This window comes from Hevea brasiliensis, chromosome 11, assembly GCF_030052815.1.
Source record: "Hevea brasiliensis isolate MT/VB/25A 57/8 chromosome 11, ASM3005281v1, whole genome shotgun sequence".
Taxonomy (NCBI): domain Eukaryota; kingdom Viridiplantae; phylum Streptophyta; class Magnoliopsida; order Malpighiales; family Euphorbiaceae; genus Hevea; species Hevea brasiliensis.
This window is the reverse complement of record NC_079503.1, coordinates 6,028,721-6,052,137: the sequence shown is the minus strand read 5'-3', so window position 1 is coordinate 6,052,137 and position 23,417 is coordinate 6,028,721. Positions and strand designations below refer to the sequence as shown.

Below are 23,417 nucleotides of genomic sequence, written 5' to 3'. Positions count from 1 at the left end.
AATTCAGAACTATCACTTTCAAATCTTTAAGTTTTGAAACAAGGACATGTAACTCATGGACTTGATCCATAACAGATATATTATCAACCATTTGGAATTCAAAATATTTCATGATGAGAAATTTATCCACACCTTGTTTTTCTGAGTTGTATTTGAACTCTAGTGATTTTCAGATTTCCATTGGAGACTTGATAGAAGTAAATAGATCATATAGCCTATCTGACAAGTTTTTAAGAATATGACCTCTGATAACAATTCATCTTCTTCACGCTTGTCTCGACCGCTTTTCACTATGTTCAATCTTTTGGAGTTGGTGGTGAAATGGCATCAGACGGATCAAGTATATAAGAAATCTTTAATGTGGTGAGTAAGAATAGCATCTTGTCTTTCCAATAACATAGTTTGTCCCATCAAACGATCAAGTTTCATGAACTTGATTCATCATGAAACAAATTTGACTCCATTGTGATTAATACCTTAAAATTTTTGAGGCAGTGGGTTGTAGAATAGGCTTTGAGGTGTGATGAATCACTATCTTTAAGGTATTAATTGCCCCCACTAGATAGCTGTAATGTTATGGCAATATACCTCCAGGATACAACAAAACCTAAAATTTGCAGACAGCAACTCTTGAAGATTTCCTTTAAGAACTCTTTATACGAACCGAATTTAGAGAGACTAGAAGAAAAAAAGAAGAACTAGAAGTAGTATATCTCTGGATTGAAAAACTCATCCATATTTATAAAGAATGAAAAGTTATAGCACCTTTTCTAGATAGACACATCTATCTATCTATCTTTAATAGATACAACTGTTTGTGTAAAAGATATGTCTGTTTATTAACAGACACCTATACAAATAGTTGTGACTGTTTGTATAAAATAGACATTTCTGTTTATTACAGACACTTATACAAACAGTTGTGACTGTTTGTATAGAATAGACATGTCTATTTATTAATAGACATGTCTATTCGTAATTTATTTACGATGTCTATTTATTAATAGACATGTCTATTCGTAATTTATTTACGAAAATTATAATAGGATAATTATTTTATTTCACACATATATATGCCAAGTGCCATAATAGAATAATACATATTTATCTATATATATAATTCTATACACATTTTACTATTGTCATTCATCAACTTTTTTATATTTTAATAATATAGGAATTCTTTCTCTCTATACTGTCTAACATACAAGCTATTTATAACAGCAATTGCTTGACCTTGGTGATGCATTCAATCATAGCTTGTTGTTTGGTCTTCCCAGAAAATTCCAAATCATGAGCAATAGGAAAATGAATGAAAAGATCTTTACCTTCAACTGCTTTCCAAGCATCCCATTTTGCCTTCTTTGTGGGGCTGAAAATTCCTGGAAGATCTGCTCATATTATACAATATATCATTACAGATCATATATGCATGAATTGAAGGGTAATGAATTAAGGGAGAGACTACTGACTGGTATTAACAGCTCCAACAGTTGCTTGCTTAAATAATCCATAGAGGATGAGAATCCATAAAGGATGAGTTTATCTACATCCTTAGTTGGAGGCAATGACTTGGCCTTCTCAGCATATTCTTTGAACTCTCCCTGTCACGTACAAGAAGGAAAAATTTCATTGATATTTTAATTAATTTACAATGGAGAGCTGGAACGAGCGAGAGAGAGAGAACCTCTAATGTTGCCATTCTAAATCTGATTGAAATTGCTTAGCTTTGTACCTTCTTCTTCTTTCTTCTTCCTCTTCTGCAACTACTGATATATATTGTACCCACTGCGCACCCAGGGATGGCGCATAAATATATAGATGGGCTTGGGCGAGATTAACAATGATGCTTCATCCTGGCAGATATGTTGGTCGTTGGCCTACTTGTGTCTACCATCTATATGTAGATTCTTACAATAAAAACAACTGGGCTTCTCCAAAATGGCTTTTTTTTAAGGAAAAAAAAAATTGTTACTGCAGGATGGCTAACTATAAGCTGTATCTATGGGAATTTTTCTTATATAAATTCAGTCTATTATAAAATATAAGATATATAATAAAATTATATATTAAATATATAAATTTTATATATTTATATTTTAAATTTATAATTAACTGAGACTATACAAAAATTTTTATCTACTTAAATTATGTTTTGTCAAATATAATAGATATATACAATTAAATTAGGATAATTAATATATTAATTAAATTATAAAGTGTCTATGATCATAATTATAATGTCGGAAATCAAGATTCAAATATTGATAAACCCATCCTTTTAGTGAAGAAATTTTGAAGGAAAAAAAAATTGAATCTCTCTCATTTTGCATCTTTATATATATATATATACCAAAATAATAGAATATACGTTATTATTTATTATCACACATATCAAATAATTTGTATAACATATAATTTATCAGAAAAATTCAAAAACATAAATAAATAAAAATTGCCATTTCTTATAAAATTGAATTTCTTTTGTCTTATTGAATTTTTTTTTATTTATAGAATTTCTAAATATAAAATTAATCTTATTAATTTGTGTGGTTGTTCTGCTGATGGATATATACATGGGCAAGAAAAGCGAGTTGATTGGGCGAATGTTGACCTAACATAAAGAGAAATACTATATATATATATGTATTTCTCTTTATGTTAGGTCAACATTCGCCCATATATATATAATTTTTTTTATTATGAAATAGAAAATCGATTATAAAAATTATTAAATTAATAATGAAAAAGATGGTATATATTATTATATGGCAGAAGAGTCTATCCAATTGCCCATAGAGGAAGGCGCAGCAGATTGATGACAGGATAGACTTATAGAAGATAGATGTATGTTTTAGTATAATTATATATATTGGATAAGCTGTGGTCACATCCCTGCTTATATCTTGGCTGACCTAGTACTCATCGTCCACATCTCTTTTCCCCTCATGTGTGACTTCAATTCAACATCTCCCCCCACGAAAATATTTGTCAATCTTTTGTTTTCTTCCCCCATTGCTTATTTGCTAAACTAGCTTCATACTTTAAACAATTCAACAATAATAAAATTTCAAATTAATTAGAATTAATTATATAAATTATTTTTTAACATTCAATTTTATTAAATAATAGATTCGCATAATATTTAAGACTTATAAATACTTTGATAGTATTTTCCTCTATTTAATCTTTCGTCTCTCTTTTTCTTTTCTTTCTGATAATTTTTGATACAAGTGATATTCTAAATGAATGACATGTGAATAAGGTGTTCATGTATCATGAAAGTTAACCGAGGTGATATGGGTACTTTTCCTACGCAAATGACCTCTTCAAGTACTTATACAATTATTGAATTCTCCTACGACCTATGATCTGCTAGACGGTATGGGGTTAAAGGGCCAAGGAGCTTTCCCAACTTGGCAATCTGAATTCAATGCTTAAGTTAGAACAAAAAAAAAAAAATGTAATAACAACTCATGGAGAATGAATATAAGGAATAAAAGTTCAAAACATGTCTATGCCTATTTCAGTTAATGCTTATATGCTAATTCCCGTCTAATAAAATAGTACTGTTTATGATAATTTATACAAGTGAGCCTGTAATAATTATAATAGATTTTAGAATGTCATAAAATATCTTTCGTAATGTGTCATCATTTTTAAAATGAGGGTTATTGTGAGTCTAACACATATGCATTTGTATTTTTTAAATTTTTAATTACTATTTACTATAACAATTATAATATATTATTTTAAAACAAAAATTAATTTAAAAATATTTCTACACACACTTAAACTCTTAACCTCAAATTTAATTTTTCTATAACACTTTAATTCTTTAATACTCAAATCATAAAATAAATTCTCTACAAATTAATATCCTAATTGATTGCTAAAAAAAATATTAGAATGAACGTTGATTATAATTTATGCACCTTTTCTATTAAATTATTTTTAATTATTTAAAGTAAATAAATTATATTATTTATGAAACATCATAATTATTATTTGATAAAAATATAATTTATAGATTTTAATTAATTATAATATTTTTTTAACTATTTAATTTTTTCCTCTTTCATTTTTATTTTTGAGTCTGCCCCTAATTGTAAATAAAAACTTTTGTTATATTTATATAATGTTTTAGTAAATATATTTAAGCTATCAGATTATATACGTCGGTAACAAAGATCTCAAAGAATTTTTTTTTTCTTTCATTGCTGAAGCTTTTTGTGATTTCATAAATTTTATTTTCTTTTAAATAAGTATAGTATTAATTTTTTTTATCTGAAATTTAATTTTAGTTTAGCTAAAATAGAATTTTATTAATTGAAATTTAGGGAATTAATTATTAGTATAATGAAAAATATAATTTTATTAATTAAAATTTAGGGTATTAATTTTTAGTATAATTAAAAGTCATTTAAATTGGAATTATTTTTTAAATATAAATCTACGTTTTTTAATATGAATTTATTAATTATTTTTTTATAAAATTTTAATTTGAATTGCATAGAAATTTTAGTTAAATAGAATTATAAGTAAAGTTAGGAATTTTAATTTAATAAAAATTTTAAAATTATTATAAATAATTAAAAATAATATATCAGTAAATAATAAAAAATTTTAAGAGTATTTTTGTCAATTCAAAGTTTTTACTACTAAACCAAAGAAATTGAATCACAATTAAATTGAAAAAAACTAAATAATCATAAAAATGAGATACGTGCATATTAATATTATTATTATTGGGTTCCATGTATTGAAGCTTGTTCCGGTTCAGTACCAACTTAATTAACCCTATCTTCTACTTGAAAATGCTACGTGGGAAATGGCAATCCCACAGCAGCAAATTGAAAACGATGCTCCTGCGTCTCAACTTTCAACAAAACAACATCTGGGGCTACCTGCCAGATTCACTAGTAATTTGTTTTTACTGCTCCAATCTTTGTATGAAATTGTGACTACATGTTCATTTGTCCTTTTCTTAATTTGGAAGCTTCAGCTGAATGAATAGTCATTTCTGTTAATCGTTTTCAACAACAGTGGTTTAGTCTTGTTTCTTGTCTTTTCATCCTGTTGATTGCACTCTAGCTTTTGTTCTGATCTGTTCTCTACAATCAGTAATAAAATTTCATTCTTTCTCATTAAAGAAAAAGATATTCATCTTGTAGAGTTATGACCACTGATGAATCTTTCATAACATACCACAAAAAAACCACATAATTGAGATATTTTTTAATGTAGAAGACAGTGATCCTTGCAATTGCTTGACCTTGGTGATGTATTCAGCCATAGCTTGTTGTTTGGTCTTCCCTGAAAATTCCAAATCATGAGCAATAGGAAAATGATGAACATATATGAATGAAAAGATCTTTACCTTCAACCGCTTTCCAAGCATCCCATTTTGCCCTCTCTGTGAGGCTGAAAATTCCTGGACGATCTGCTCATATTATACAATATATCAATTAAAGATCATATATGTATGAATTGAAGGGTAATGAATTAAGGGAGAGACTATCGACTGGTATTAACAGCTCCAACAGTTGCTTGCTTAAATAGTCCATAGAGGATGAGTTTATCTACATCCTTAGTTGGAGGCAATGACGTGGCCTTCTCAGCGAATTCTTTGAACTCTTCTTGTCACGTACAAGAAAGACAAATTTCATTGATATTTTAATTTATAATGGAGAGCTGGACCGAGAGAGAGAGAGAACCTCTAATGTCGCCATTCAAAATCTGATTGAAATTGCCTAACTTTGCACCTTCTTCTTCTTCTTCTTTCTTCTTCCTCTTCTGCAACTACTGCTATATATTGTACCTGCTGCGCACCCAGAGAGGGTGCCTAAATGTACAGATGGGCTTGGGCGAGATTAACAATGATGCTTCATTCTTGGCCGATGTGGTGGTCGCTGGCCTACTTGTGTCTACCATCTGTATGTAGATTATTACAATAAAAACAACTGGGCTGCGCCTAGATGGGTTTTTTATTTTTTTTTAAAATATGTTACTGCTGGATGGCTAACTGTAAGCTATAACTATCAACTTTCTCTTTTTATAGATTTCCTTTTATAAACTCAGTCTATTCTGAAATATAAAATATATGATAAAATTATTTATTAAATATATAAATTTTATATATTTATATTTTAAATTTATAATTAATTAAGATTATACAAAAATTTTCATCTATTTAAATTATGTTTTGTCAAATATAATAGATGTATACAATTAAATTAAATTAGTATAATTAATACATTAATTTAATTATAAACTCTCTATGATCATAATTATAATGTTAGAAATCAAGATTCAAATATTGATAAACCCATCCTTTTAGTTAAGAAATTTTGAAGGCAAAGACAAATCGAATCTCTAACTCTCATTTTGCATCTTTATATATATATATATATATATATATATATGTTCATAGCCAAAATAATATAATATACTTTATTATTTATTAGAACACATATCAAATAATTTGTATAATATATAATTTATTAGAAAAATTCAAAAACATAGTAAATAAAAAAAATTGCCATGTCTTATAAAATTGAATTTCTTTTGTCTTATTGAATTATTTTTTATTTAATTTGTACATCATATATAATTTCTAAATATAAAATTAATCTTATTAATTTGTGTTGTTGTTCTGCTGATGGATATATATATGGGCAAGAAAAGGGAGTTGATTGGGCGAATGTTGACCTAACATAAAGAGAAATATATATATATATATATATATATTTGAATTTATTATTATTAAATAGATAATAGATTATAAAAATTATTAATTTAATATGAAAAAGATGGTATATATTATTATACGGCAGAAGAGTCTATCCAATTGCCCATAAAGGAAGGAGCAGCACATTGATGACAGGATAGACTTATAGAAGATAGGTGTATGTTTTAGTATAATTATATATTGGATGAGCTGTGGTCACATCCCTGCTTATATCTTGGCTGACATCTTTACCTAGGACTCATCGTCCACATCTTTTTTTCCCCTCATCTGTTGCTTCAATTCAACATCTCCCACCACGAAAATACTTGTCAATCTTTTGTTTTCTTCCCCTATTGCTCATTTGCCAAACTAGCTCCATACTTTAAACAATTCAACAATAATATTTAAGTTTTAATCTTAAATTAATTGAAATCAATTATATAAATTATTTTTTAATATTTAATTTCATTAAATAATAGATCTACATAATATCCAACATACGTGCATCTATATTAACTGTAAGTCTAATATATGTGCATCTGTATTAATCTAACCGACTAACATCTTATTGTATGAAGGATGATAAAAGAGCCCTTATTAAATAGACGGGACATTTCTATTGTGTTAAATGAGTTAGTTCCTTACACAATAAGCCTTGTTTACTTAGGCTTTGAATATAAACAACCACTCATTAGTGGTTGTATGAACAAATCATTTTAAATAATCCTCTCATTTTACATACATTATTCAGCGGGTGTGGTTAGATTTCAACTTCAACTGAAAAAGGTAAATGTATGCTTATTTACAAAGGCTCAAAACCCACATGATGTTTCCTCCTAAAGAAAGTGATCATGACCTTAATATACTGTGATTAACATATAATTAAATACATAGCACTAAAAATCATAATTATATATATATTAATAATGCAATAATATACATAAGTTCAAAAAATAATATATAATATGAAAATTCACAGGCACATGCAATATATCCACCCCAGAAAAATACATAAAAAAAAATAATCTAAGCATGATTACCAATTGAAAGTTGAAGGAAATTGCCGTCAAATTGTCTCCCACTGAGAAAACCAAGTATGGAGATTACAGATAATAATCTCTGAAATCATTGGAGAGCTTAAAAAATACTCACAAGAAACAATATCATGACTTGCGTATGGTGCACGGATGTGTACCATAGGCCTAGTCTTGCATCTTCGTTATAATTATTATTTACTGAGAATATATATATAAGGGAAGGAATCCAGAAAGCGAAACTCCCCTTTTATATATTAATTATATATAACAATGCAGAAAATAATAGGACCCAAATGATGCTCTTTCTCCTTTATTAAAAAAAAAAAAAAAAGATTCTCTTTCTCTTAAAAAAAAAAAAAAATCTTTCTTGACCAATATGCACCCATTAAAAATATGAACGTATAAGATTACTTAATTATGATAATGCTTTGAGGTTGTCTTGTATTATACCTGCTAGGTATTATCTGGTGTAGGTTCTAACCTCTATTTTATATATATATATATTACATGTATCCCTAATTTAATAAATTAAAACTAATTATATTCGCGTCAAGTTGATCTATTAAAAAGGTAAAATCAATGACAAAACTAAGGGATAACAAGTAGGGGCCTACTGCCTCCCTTAGCCCAAAAAAAATGAAGGTTAAAGAGCTTATAAATATTTGTTCTTGTGTGGATTCATTTTGTTTCCCTAGTTGCACTCATAATTTAACTTAATTTTTTTTAATATTTAAATTTAATTATTTTCAAATCTTAACTTAAGCACATTTCATAATTTAAACTCTTAATTAAATAAATATTTTAATTCATTAAGATAATAAATCATATATGTGTGTGTGTGGCGCGCGCGCTCAGGATCTCAAGACACAAAATTCAATTTTCTTTTATATCCATTCTCTACTTTTTTTTTTCCTTTTCATATTATTTTATAATTAAAATTGATAATTTCATTTATAAGATTATTATTAGCATTGATATTTATGTATAGATGGATGAAAAATTTGATGAAAATTTTTATTAAATTTTAACTACTTGTATTTTATTTTGGTAATTATATTCATATATATGTTGTGAAATTATAAATTCGTTACTTTATAATTTAAATGGTAAACTAATAAAATTTTAAGTTAATATCATGAATAATAATAAAATTATTAATATATATTTTATGAAAAGAAGTTTTAAAATTTAAAAGTTATTTTTAACTTTGATTAAAAGTGATCATGAAAAAAATTATAAGATCTTTGCCATCCCTAATGTCAATTCCTGATTCCATCGCTGGATAAAACATTTTCAGTAGGCATCTTTCCCATTCACGAGAATCGAATACTTAATCTCACTTAAAAAATAAGAATGTCGAATCACTCATACCAAACACCCGTTAATGGGTTTTAACCTCTATTAATCATATGTGTTTTATGCAATTTTAATCGAAAATAATGCTATAACTTAATGATTGAGTATATATTTTATTATGTATAATGTAAAATGCATATTATTCCTTTTTTTTTAAGTATCTTTGAAAAATCAAAATAAGTTAAGATCTTAGAATTTTATAAAAAAATTAATTTTTTATTTTTTATATTTTAAAATTTTTAGAAAAATGAAAACTATTGATACAATGAAATATATAGGAATTCTAATACCACTTTAATTATTATTACTATTAATAAAACTTTTCATCCTTTAACTATTTTTTTTAACCTGAGTTGTATATTTTCTATTCTCGTTACGTATACTCGTCATTTAATATTTTTATGTATAATTTTTTGTTATTTTTCATGAATGATGTAATGTATTGATTATTATTATGATAATATAATAATTTTCATTTTTTATGACATACGTGTTGTATGTACATCTTATGAAAAAAAAAAAGTATATCAAATAGAAATAAGAAATTATAAAGTTGTGAGTAAATATGATAAGAGGTGAAATTTATAATAAAAAATTTACAATTATAATATAATTTTGTAATTTTAAGAGTTTTATAAATATATAAGTTTAACTATTTATTTTTTAATTAGTTGATATATTTTTGTGTTAAATTTCTTCAATAATAAAGTATTGAGTTTATTAACACTTAGCTTTTAGCATTATATAAGCTCTGTAAAATATACATAATTTGCATGAAAATTTTAAACTTTTTTTACCATGATTAAAGAGTTTATATATATCACAATAAAACAAATTTAATTTAATTTAATGTAATTTCATATAATATTGATCTATTTTAATTTCAATTATTTTCAATTTGATTTTTTTAATTTTATTTGATATAATTAATCGTGCACACCCCTATCAATAAATATCAATATTATTAATTTTTATTTAATATATGATATTTTATATAATTTCATATTTTCTTATATAATATAGAGAAAAATTTTAAAAATAAGTTTGATAATATATTAATACTACTAATAAATTTTATAAAAATAATAAATTAATAACTAAAATTTTCTTTTCATCTAAAAAAAAAAAATTAATGCTAATATATATATATATATCAACATCTTCTAAATCATATGACTCAAGGGATCATTATAGAACAACATCAATAATAACAATAAAATCAAATTGATTTCCTTTTTGCCATAGGGAAATAACGATAACTTGTATTTCAGAGGATTAGAACACATGGCTATGAGCCACAATGTTGCCACAAATCTTATCATATGAAAAGGTTGGAACAAATTAATTCATAGTACACGTTAATTTGTAAAAAAACTTGCGATCTACAAAAGCACAATATGAAAAGAGAATGTAAAGATCCCAAAACTGAAACATAGTTACACATTGTTCATCTTTGCCCTAAGCAAATGATGAAAATACAAAAGATCACTACCCCTTTAGAACTTAGATGATTTTGAAGCAATTTAAAGCAACAATAAACAAAAATTATAAGGGAAAAAAAAAAAAGGTAAACTAATCTATTTCCAAAACAAATCTGCAATATGCAAGAACTAGACTTACATGAGGGTAGGATCACAATATAGCACCTTAGCTAGAAGCCAAGCTTGCAACTTCATTTTGGCCGTTGTCATTTTATAATATAAATAGGATTTTAATCAAGCGAAAATTAAGTATAAATATAATTAAGAATTTAAATTTATATAAACACTAAAATTAATATAAACAATAAATAATACTATAATTATAAATAATATTTAATAATTTTTTGACAATTTCATTAGTCTCTTTTTACTTTTTTATATATTACAGATAAATTATGAAAAATCATTTAGATTTATTTGGGTAGATGATCATTTAAAATAATTATAAATTTATATTTAAAAAAAATGGAAATCGTCAATACAATGTCAAAATTATTAAATCATTTCAATTTTTTATTTATATCTAAATACGTAATTATTTGAATAATTTATAGAGCATATAATAATAATAATAATAATAATAATAATAATAATAATAATAATAATAATAATAATAATAATAAATGACATCCCAACAACACTTAAACTGTTAAAATCCACTGTACTTAATTTATATGTTGATATAGATGTATTCTTTTTGAAGTTGATTTTCGAGATAATAATAATTATGTTAATTTTTATTAATTAAATTATTATTTTTTCAATTTTTAAGCATTCCTAAAGTGCTCGGGGAAAAAGAAACCGTAATTTTAGGATTTTTTTTTTATATTAATGTAATTCTACCCTAACGAAATCCTACAATATAATGATCTAAATAAATGTTTTGAATTATAAATAAACTTAATTAAGTAAAATTTAAATAAAAATAGGATTAAAATTTTAAATATATAAAAATTATAAAATTAATTTAAATAATAAATAATAATATAATTATAATAATAAAAAAATATAATTATAAATTATAAAACTAATGAAGGGCATTTTGAGCAAATTCAATATTTCCACTCTCATACATTTATTTATTACATAGAATATTGATATCGATAGATTATAAACTAATTCTTTTTTTTTTACTTATTATTTTTTATTTTAGTTAATTATTTTTTATAAAATTTTATATTTAATTAAAATTAAATATAAACAGAAGTAAGAATTTTAAATTTATATAAACATTAAAATTAATTTAAATAATAAAAATATAATTACAATTAATTTAAAAATTAAGAAAATTTTTGACAAAATTAATATTTTTTTTCTCCCTTTCCACACACACAAACACGCGCGCACACATACATATATATATATATTATTAAAAATAAAAGCACTCACCAACTTCAATTAATTTATCTCTATCCAAAATAAATATAAATTAATTTTCATCTCATCTTCTTATAAAATACTCACCGTCTGCTTTTATTTATAATTTTTTAAAAATTATTTTTTAAAAAATATATGCCATTTAGAGAAAAATAAAAATTACTAATTATTTTTTTTCCAATTTTATCTTCATCTCCATTAAACATAATAATTATTTATATAATTTTTTAAAATTTATTTTATCATTTTTTCTTAATTGAGTAAAATAAATAATAATTTTATTAAATTAAAAAAATTATTTATAATGTAATAAATTTAATTATTTTACAAAATTTTAAATAATATATAAAAATAAATGAAGGTAGTAATTTAATTATTGTCTGAATTTAACAAGGGCTTGCGCATTTTGGACATCAACGTTATTACAAAGAAAATCATCTGCCAATAATAATTGAGGTAACTTATTGAAGTCAACTCAACTAAGGTACATAAGCGGAAGAGTAATAATGGAAATAAATTATAAAAGTCGTTTTTCTAATTTTTTTCATCATGTTAAAATTTAAAAGGAAACCATTTAATTAAATATTATATGGTTTAAAATAATTTCAATTTAAATATTATTTGTGTGACATTTATAATTATTTCATTTTAATAGAAAATTTTATTACGTATAAATATTGTAAATATAAAATTTTAGTTCAATATTATATGTTGATTATTTATACCATAAACAATTATCTAAAATTATAATTTAAAAATAAATATGAAAATTTTTAAATCTAAGCCTTTAAATATCAAATTTATCATATTTATAATACAAATAATTAGAAAAAAAAATGAAAAAGTGCCTTCAAATTGGGTAAATTATATGACCGTACCACTAAGTTACTTAAATTTTAGTTTATAATATAAAATTTTATAATTTTTTAATTAAATAAAATAAAACTCTTTATATTTTTCAATAGTAAGTTTTTTATGTTATTTTTATGGTGTGACACTTATTATATTAAAAAATTATTTTTTCTCTATATTAAGTTGATATTTATTAAAAAAAAATTATTTTTTCTTACTCACAATTTTAATAATCGAGTATTTCAATCACTTTTTAATTTTTTATTTAAAATTATCAATTTATAAAAATATAATTTATTAAATTTAATAAAAAACACGTAAATATAAATAATCTAAAAATTAATTATTAAACATTATAGATATTTTATATTATTTAAATTAAAAATTAAAAATTTATATTATAAATTAAAATTTAAATATTTATTCTTACATACCCTAAGATAAATACAAATTTATAATTTATTAATTATTATAAAATTTAAAAGGATACTCTTAAATAAAAAAATATTAATTAAAAAAATAGAAGGATTGAGTGAAAATAATACAGTGACAAGGATAAGGTGACAGGGGGGGTAAGTCAAGGAGGTACCATCAGGAACAAAAACATCAGCGTTGGAGATCGTGTTTGTGTCATTCATCATGTTTGAGTACACTTGGCAATATACCACGCTATTTTATATTTCTTTATTTATTAGTTAACGGCAGTGATAGCTAAGGTGGGCCCCACCACTGTATCAGAGAGGGAATTAAAAAGGACGTGGTGCTAAGCTAAAACAACGCCTAAGCTCGGGGATCCAGATAGGCTAGAATCCGAGCCTATAGATTTCCCGAACCTGAACTTACACGCGTCATAACTGTATTGGTTCAGAACAGTTGTTCGCGAGATTTTATTGTTGGGCGGATTCTCATTTAAAAAATGTGGGAACTTCCCATTCTCCGCCAAAACGAAGATCCGCCCGGTGGACTTGGGGCAGACCGAAACCATAAAATCCTTACCCCCAAATTACTATTTTACCCATACTGAATGTCACATTTTTCCTTAATACCCCTTTTGCTTTACTTGTTATTTTCCCACTTCATTTCTTTGACTCAATAAATTAGCAATCTTTTGGGTGATTAGATAAAGTTTTATTGACTATAATCAAAAGTTAGGATTCAAGAAGATAAGAAAATAAATGGGGAATACAAATAATTTTTGGGTTACATTTTATAATCAAGTTACTAATGACTTTGAAATTATTTTAATACATGTTGTATATAATTTATTAGTTATATCCAAAATTAAAATAGTTTATTTTAGTGGTTAATGTCATATGTTTTTGTCACTTTTTTAATGTAAGATCAAGCAGAGCCGTAATTTTAACTCTTTATAATATAATAATTTAAATATTATGAATCGAAATAATTTAAATAAAAAATTAGCCTGTTAAACTATTCATACTCAATACTGATAAATCATAATAATCTATAAAACAACAAAAATGCTCAAGAGTTATGTTGTGGAAAATGAAATTAATTGAGGATAAAAAAATCTAAAAATAAAATTATTATGGTATTTTATATATATATATAATCTGTATGATATCTCATAGATGATTAATATAAATTGAATTATTTTTGAAGCTATTGATAAATATCTCATAATAAAGTTTAACATAAAATTTTTATTTAAAATATTTTAAAAATGTAATTTATTAATGATTGAATTATTATTACTTGAATTATTATTAGATAATTGTATAAAAAAAAAAAAGAAGTGGGGCCTATGTCATGAACATAACGTTGATTCACATGCCACGTGCTCAATAATTAAAGAAGAAACGAAATGATGCCTTGAATCTGAGTAAAAGAGAGTAACATTACCTACTTAATCAAATCAAATAAATTCTTAAAAAATAAAATTAAATAAATTAAATAATTCTTTTAATACGTGTATTGAATAATTCAATAATAATTATATGTATATTGTATATTAAAGTTTAAATTTAAATTATTAATTTTACTTAAAAATATGAAAAAATAATTATATTTTTTATATGATATTATAATATTATAATATATTTTTATGTAATATTATTAAGAATAATGTTATTAGAAAAATTATAAATAGAAAAAAATAAATGGAAAATTAACAGGTGGATATATATATATATCTAGGAATTGGAGAAGCTAAAATATATTTAGACAGAGGGGTCCGAGCGTGACTGTCAAATCTACATATTCTCTCTCTCTCTCTCTCTCCCCCTGGCTCTTCCTCTTAGTTTCTTTCTCTCTCTACAAACTCTCCCTCTTTTCTTTCTCTCTCCACTCCCTGTAAATTCTCGTAATTCACGGGAGGGACCTTGTTTTGGAGATTCAGTTGATAAAGGATCGGCGATCTTTTCCACTCTTCCTCGGGAATCCCTCGTTTTCAATCTGTGTCTTCTTTTCCAGAATATAATGTTCCAGATTTTCAAGGTACCAATACATAAATACACTACTATATATATGTATACAAAGAGAGAAGCCACAATAAAATAATACTATATTATTTTTCTATTCTTTTGTTTGTATTTAGAGCTTAATGGATTATTTGAGTTGATGGGTTCATTAATTTTTTTTTTTGAGCTAAATGCCTTTGATCTTATCTGCTTCCTGTTTTTGTTCTCTGGGAATTTCGAAATAGTGTTGAATTCTTTTTTCCTGTGAGGATCTTCATATGTGATAATGGATTTTTTTTTTTTTAATGGGATACTGGCTTAAGTGGTTTTATTTTTATTTGTTTTTCTATTTTGGGAATTATGCTTCTGGAAGTGCAAGTTTTCATGTACGGTTTTGGACATTTGAATTCCCAATTTTGGTTCTTTGGTTTCTGATACCCCTGAATTTTAAGTAAATCCCATTTGGATTTGTCAACTTATTATGAATATATTGGGTTTTTTTTTTTAAATATTTATATATACATAGTTTAAAAAAAAATGGTAAAGATGAATGATGTTGTCTGTGCAGCAGCAGTACACCCTCATGGCCTCATCTTCTCTGCATCATTGACTGGGTTTTTTTTTTGGGTCTCTGAGATTCTTCTTTGAAACTGAGTTTTAGATGGGTATTTTTCTCAGTACATAAAAAAGGTTCCCTTTTCTGGAAATGGGATCTGCTTTTTCACCTTATCATAAATAATAATAATAGTAATAATAATAATAACAATAACAATAATAATTGGTTGTTTGTTATCAGATCCTTCTGTAAAAAAGTGGAACCCATGGAAGTCATGATTTCTGCTAAATACTCTTGTCTCATATGCACAAAAACGCCTTAAACAAATCCAAGGATTCTCATGTTTTATCTGGGGTTTTGGTTAGTGTAGCCATGTACAGATAGGAATATATGATTATGGGTCTTTATTTATTTTAAAAAAAGATGCATTCAGTTTTTAACAAACTCTGTCTATCTTTTGTTCTTTCTCAAATCCTTCATCTTTTTGGTGTGTTCTTGATGCAGGACTGGTTCTGATTTGATAGAATTCTGACTCCCCCAGAAAGAGAGGAGTAATACATAGGAAGAATGGAGGGTGACACATTTTCAGGACTTGGCAATGGTACCCAGATTGATGGCAAGATCTTACAGACATTTCAGAAGAACTTTGTTCAGGTTCAAAACATCTTGGATCAAAATAGGCTGCTCATCAATGAGATAAACCAGAACCATGAATCTAAGATCCCTGACAACCTAAGCAGAAATGTGGGTCTGATTAGGGAGCTCAACAATAATATCAGGAGAGTGGTTGACCTTTATGCTGATCTTTCCAGCTCCTTCACCAAATCCATGGAAGGTTCCTCCGAGGGGGATTCTAGTGGGGCTTTGAAATCTGATGGCAAAGCTGGTCACAAGAGAAATAGGCCTGCGTAGAAAGAAAGTCATGTTTTCTTTTCTTCATTCTTTGCATGGCGAGGAAAGAAGAATTTCTCAATTGCCTCGAGGTAGTAGAACATGATTATTAGATTTTGTAACTTTTTTTTTTGTATCGCTGAACTGTTTCTATCTGTATCCACTTCTTCTTTCTTGTCCTTGCATTTCTTCTTACAGAAATAATTGGCCAAAATTTCTGTCCAATTGTAACTGTGTAGCCGCTGATCTAATTGAAATCAAGCATGTTTGTGCTATCTAATATTTTCTTCTTCTTGCTCTTGTTCTTCACAGTGGTCAATGCAAATTTAGAGACCTTTTTTAAGCTCCTTTTTCTTCTATCCTTTAGAAATTTAAATTCACTTTATTTTCTGTGTCTACAGAATTGATCTGTGCATGACACATAGTTCTTTATCTTTTGGATTTGGATAAAAATTAGGCCTTTCCTGATACCACCTCAAAAAAGAGATTAAGAGCTTTTAGCTTCTCCTAACTTTGTCTGTTTGTCAAAAGGCTGATATCTATTATTAGTCTTTACACAATTTTTTCTGTCAATCTCTTTTTCATTAATGATCATAATCTACTTTTTATTTCTCTTTTTTTTTTTTTTTAGAAACTCTCCACAAGGCCTCCCTTTATTCCCTTTTCAACCTTAATCCAAAGCCATTTATTCTAGACCTTAACTGAGAAGTGAGAACTGAAGTGGAGAGAGGTTGCAGATACTGTTTTCAGTCCTCTCCCATGAAGCAAAGCCAAAGTTACTTTTTCTTGTTTAATTTTTTTTTCCAAATTGTCTTTTTACCCTTTTTCCCCCCTCTGTTTTCATTGCTATGATATTGCTGTTCATGTTGCTTTTGTTTATGGGTCAGTGAAGAAGTGAACATTCATTGCATACATCTCTGTGAAGATGCTCTGAAACAATTAGGAAGAAAGCAGCTTTAGATAATCTTTTTGGTTCCCAATCACGCACCACCACAAGAACAGAATCTCAGATAAGAGATGATGAGCTTTTTGACTATTTTTTTAATCTGTTCTAACCAATGACATTCTCTTAAGTGTTGGATGGTATTGGAAGGTGGAAAAAAAATATTCTTTAGGTAGTTTAAAAACAAAGCACTATAGTTTCAAGAGACAGACAGGTATGTATAACAGTGACCCCCAACAACATGACAAGGGCCCTCAAATTACTTCCCCATGCTTATCCCTTCCTCTCTACTAATTGTTCTCTCTCTTTTACTCTTCAATTCTTATAATTTTTCCCTTTCTTTTTTGCATTTAATATCATTTATAACTTTGTTCAAGTTAATGATTCCCCAGCAGGTCTCTCCTCCCTGATTGAGAAAATGTCTTCTTTCTTTTCTTGGTGGACCCAGCATATATGGCAGCAGCAGCCTAATTTTCTCATCTTATTAGGAGCAAATGACCCACAAAAGAGTGATTGTTGTTCTTGGTAAGATTTTTTAAAAGTTAGTGGTAACTGGTAGGGGTGTTTCTTCTTCTACAATGTGGTCCATTTGCTTTCATATCAGTTGAAAATCCAATCTTGGCTTGTTTACTTGTTCCATCACTTCATTGTACCTGTTATTTTGGAACTTGAAACTTTTTCCTTGTTAAATAGATAATTTGAAATTTTATCTATGTCAAAATAGTCCTAAAAAATTATATTTACATTTTGTTTTCAATTGCAAAAAAAAAAAAAAAAAAAAAAAAAAAAATCTCCTCTAAGCTCTCAAGGTCTTTTGTTAGACTGTTTTATTGTCCTTGATTTAACCCCCTGAATTCAAAATGAGTCCCAAAAATGTCGAGAGCGTATACAACGCAAGCCGATCAACATCCACACTCAAGCGAAGAGATCGAACTCGGTTAGAAACCTTCAATACCAAAGGCTTACCACCAGGCCACCACTTTACGTGGTGAAAATTGTGTTTACTTATGGATAATGAATTTGACAGTAACAAAGGATGGCAGCTAACAAGTACTGTTGGACATAATACACGATGAATTGAAGCACAAAATTGGTGAGGTGTTACTCTCACACAAGGCATATGGGACCTTTTGTAATAAAAAGATAGTACTGCTAATTATTATTAGCCACAACTTGGGATAGACTCATAGACATTCATGCAAGAATCACTCCCTGAAGCTCAGAGACAATCAGACAATCTTTATAAAATCATGTATCTGATTTCATCATTGCAAGGGTACGAAGCTCTCCAGGTAGCTGGTTCACATTATTAGCTTAAATTAATTGTTGAAAGAAAATATAATTTTGAGATGCCATTAGTTATATAAACAAGAAAAATAACTGTTTGAATAGTATTTAACAAGTAGAAAGGTTGAATATATGAGAAGATCAAATGGACCTTAGATAAATAATTATATATAATAATAGAAATCATAATAAAAGCAAATGAGTAATGACAACTACAAAGGTTACCATTGTACCAGGTAGGTAGGGTCACTTTCTCAAGAAAATTCTAGGAATCAGCTGATAGATCATTGTAAATCTTGATGATTCCGTCAACAAAATCCAGCGGTTGCCGGCTGCCAATGCAAATGCTGAAAATTACAGCTGCTAACTAGGAACTTAAAGAAGCCAGCCACCCAATTAGTAATAGTAATTAAAACATGGTCATGCTTAGTTTAAGGTATAATCTTCAAGAAGATGAAATGAATTGGTCCCTAAATGGCCAAAGAGGAAGGCAAGGCAAGCCAAGACAAATTGAACATGCCATAGCATGACATGTGAAGCGGGAATCTACTTTTTCCACTCCTTTCTTTCAATTTGTTCCTTGCATTTCCAGCAAATAGGTTGGAAAGGAACCCAAGTCTACTTTGCCCTCTTAACCAAATATAATAATGGGATCCTTTAGGTATCTACATCATTAGTTGGACCCAAATACAGTAATCCAACTACTATAATAATAATAATTATTATAATACATGCCCATGCTTGAAATGACCAATTATTCCCTAATAACGATATATTATATAATCAATCATGATAATATTTCATAATAAAGCGAACTCATCAACAAACATCTCTTCCATCTGCATACACACATTCCCTTTTATTTTATTTTAACCCAAGTCTCACCTCCTCACCAATGCCTTGGCAGCCATTAATGGAGGTTGTGATTTTGATTGGACAATTGTATCAAAGATTTTGTTCAAACATTACAATAGTTTTTAGTTTTTCTTTTACTGATTGCACAAAGAAGAAGTTAGGCTTTTTAAATAACTTTCTGTCCTTTTCAACTAATTGGGATTTGTACACTTTGGTTTGCCTCATTATATTAATGTTGATCCCTCATTTCTTGCTTCTTAATTAGCTTTACAAAAGCATGTTATCTTGTTTTGCTGTCAAATTCCTATGATTAATTGAAGGAGTATCTTGATTACATTTAAAAACCTTACCTCATCTTCAAAAACTTGCTCCAAACAAAGTGTAAAAGGATATTTTTTTTTCTTTATGCAATAAAAAAGAAAATAAAAAATTACATCATGCAGAATTTAAAATATAAGAGATACCATATAAATCATGTAGGAAGCTGCACATGTGTTGAGGAAAATCTTTAAAATAAGGTATTGCAAATTATGATTGTCAAGACTTGAAGAACTTCCATAATGCATGATGATGCAGTTGGTATAAAATTACTGTTAAGAGTACACCAATCTTCACCATTTAGTGTGGTGGTTGAGTCGTAAATTTTTTTTATTAGATGCATTTAATTCCAGTTCAATTCCCCATTTCAGTGTTGAAATTAAATATTATCCCAATTATCTATAGTAGGTGAATCGACTGCAGGTTATTTGTGCTCTCGATATTTTGAGACCTATTATAACTCGGTGGTATGCCTTTCCTACTATGACTTGGTGGTATGTCTTCCCTGTTGAGTGAGTCAAATCAGGGAAATTTAAGGGCAATGAATGTTTCTTTTTTGCAATTAAAAAAAAAAAAGAGTACACTAATATTGACAAATGAATTTTATCTTGTGAAATGACAAGTTATTTATCCAATAGACCAAGTGGTTGGTATAATAAAATAATTCAATTTCGTAAAGGAAGTGAATTTGGAATGAAACAAATCTCTCATTTCATTCATGGTTTGATACCAAAATCGTTTCAATATAAGCAAGCAAAATGCCTTTCATATTATTACAATTATATATATATATATATATACTGGGAAATGAGTTTCACATTACTGTGAAAGTTGAATTGAAAACAAAAACATAAAGAAGGAAAGGCAAGAAAATTGGTGATGGTGATGATGTTTGATTGAAAATGGAGTTTTGGTAGAGCACGCAAATGAGAAGTTGCGTGGTTACATTGGAAAGTTTTCTTTGCTTTTTACTTGATTGTACAGCACTACCTTACGAATTTAATGTTCAAAAAGCCATTTATTAGATATCATACCAATTTCACCTTTGTTTTTATTATTGTTATTATTATTATAATATAATCGGCATCTTATAATCTTAAAGACGACTCTAACACGATTGAGCTATTTTCTTTTAAAAATAAAGCTTGGCATTCCAAAGGAGAACTATCAGATTGGGCAAACACCCTTAGTCAATAAGGTACTTCCCAAATAAGTTCGGAAGCATTATGATTAAAATTTAAAAGCAAATTTAGCAAAAGCATGAGCTAACATATAGGCACGCCGAGTAAGTAAAAGAGAAAAAAAAGAGAATTAAAAGGCTGCTAGATTTAATTTATAAGTCAAATAAACTTATTTATAAGTAAAACGTCATAAATAAATTAGTATTTTGTATAGTCTATAAGTTAAAAGTCATAAGAAAAAAAAAAATTACTTATGACTTATTTATTTATTTTATAATTATTTTTTAACTAATTAAAAGATTATATTATCCTAATAATTTTTAAAATATTATTATTATTATTTTTTATTAAAACAACACTATAATAATTTTAATTAATTAGATTATTTTTTAGTATTTTTTAACCAAATATTTTAATCATTTAAAAGTTACTTTTACTTAATTTTGTCAAATAATTACTTAATTTTGTCTAATAATTAATTACTTATTTTTAATTTGACTTATAAATTAAAAAATATATTTTAAATTAAAAGTAAATAGTCAAATTAAAAACCCTCTAAAAACTTACTGTCACAATCCAACTTATGGGCTGGACCGGCACTAGGACCTGGGTCGGCATAAAGCCCCCAAGACCCGTAGTAAGCCTTACTGTTTTCAAACCCATGACCAGACCCATAATTTCGGCCCAACATACATATAAAAATAATTAAAATTAAAATATTATAACTTTATTTCAAGCCAACTTAACCCAATAATTATCAGAAGCTCAAATTATGGAAGCCCAGCTCAACCTGGTTATATCATTTACAAATTGATTAAGTATCATACAAATCTTTATTTATTAACCTCAATAATTTAAATTAACACAATTCCTAATAGGGTCTATACTACTGTTAATACATGCGGAGTTCTAAATTACAAATTTAGGGAATAATAATAAAATTAAGTACTTATTGATAACCTGCGAGAAAAGAAGCAGGTCATTCTGAAAAAGGCCTCCTCCTATAGCCTGGAAAAATAGGGTGAACAGGAGTGAGCGTTCGACTCAGAAAGTAAAATACTAATTTTAACTACAATTTCTCTAGCTATCTAAAGCTAATGCATCCTAAGGAGTGGAATGCAACACTATCAAAATTTTCATACACATCATATCATAACAGCAAAAAGGTAATTTAGAGCATGCACACACCCAGTAATGTTCAGACAGTACATATATGGGAGCTGATCCCCTATACAACCCTTTTAATCCAACCTCTGCCAGCGAGTGTCTCTCAAGTCGGACTTTTGCTTAATAAACTAAATGCGGGGTCCTAGCGAGTGTCTCTCAAGCCGTGTCTACCTCGGCTTATCCATAAAGGACTGGGTCCCAACGAGTATCTTTCAAGCTGTATCTACCTGTCCTGTCCATATCCAATACTATACCACACGCACGCCAACACACGCACACTGCTCCAAATTACCACAAATAACATCAATGGCACTTCATCAATTATGAATGCAATATAGAATGTGCATAGTATTTAACTACATAGATACATATTTATAAGTGATGCATGGGTATGCTTGAACATATAATAATATCGAAATTATAATTAAAATTAATATTTTATTCACAGTACACTGAGGACTATTGTGGCTGTTGCATGGAGGAAAATAGCTGACTTAAATTACCTAGATAATTATATTATAGATTTATTAGTACTAATTCAAAATAAGACTCTAAAAAAATAACATACAGCTTAATTCATGTCGAAAATCTGGCAGAGTCTTCCCTATGCTTAGGACCTACCCAACCTGCAAAAATATTAAAATAACACTTATAAATTCGCAAATCACATAATCACAACTCAATCACATCACAAGACCCCTCCTGGGCCCACTCAAATAGTCAACAATTATAATTTAAAAAATTACCATTTAGTCCCTACAACTAACCCCTTTTGTAAAAACTACCTAAATGAGCTCTAAAAATTATAAAATTTTGTGTCGCGGTCCTTAATAGAGTTATAAGACTATTAAAAAAAGAATTATAATTTTATAATCACCCACAAATATTTTATGAATTTTTATTCTAAATTAGTATTAGTCGAAAATGAGCAATTTGGAGTTCGGGTTTACCTATGCCAAATCTGAC

General features: G+C 27.1%; 2 protein-coding genes across 3 annotated transcripts; one reads left to right on the top strand and one right to left on the bottom strand.

Moving 5' to 3' along the window:
- Positions 1 to 5,001: 5,001 nt before the first annotated feature.
- LOC110670276 (acyl-CoA-binding domain-containing protein 2-like) lies at positions 5,002 to 13,474 on the bottom strand. The gene is made up of 6 exons (XM_058130097.1): positions 13,423 to 13,474; positions 10,239 to 10,286; positions 5,526 to 5,642; positions 5,381 to 5,443; positions 5,209 to 5,316; positions 5,002 to 5,114 (listed from the first exon to the last, which is right to left on the bottom strand). The coding sequence occupies exons 1-6, from the start codon at positions 13,472 to 13,474 to the stop codon at positions 5,002 to 5,004; spliced, it is 501 nt and encodes a 166-aa protein (XP_057986080.1).
- Positions 13,475 to 15,008: 1,534 nt separating this feature from the next.
- On the top strand, positions 15,009 to 16,980 carry LOC110670041 (protein ELF4-LIKE 3). 2 transcript variants are annotated; one of them, XM_021831975.2, is made up of 2 exons: positions 15,009 to 15,290; positions 16,314 to 16,980. In XM_021831975.2, exon 2 carries the CDS (start codon positions 16,377 to 16,379, stop codon positions 16,719 to 16,721), a length of 345 nt encoding a protein of 114 aa, XP_021687667.1. In that variant the 5' UTR covers positions 15,009 to 15,290; positions 16,314 to 16,376; the 3' UTR covers positions 16,722 to 16,980. The 2 variants fall into 2 exon arrangements, with proteins under 2 accessions (XP_021687667.1, XP_057985741.1); XM_058129758.1 differs by lacking the exon at positions 15,009 to 15,290 and adding an exon at positions 15,648 to 16,169.
- Positions 16,981 to 23,417: the final 6,437 nt, after the last annotated feature.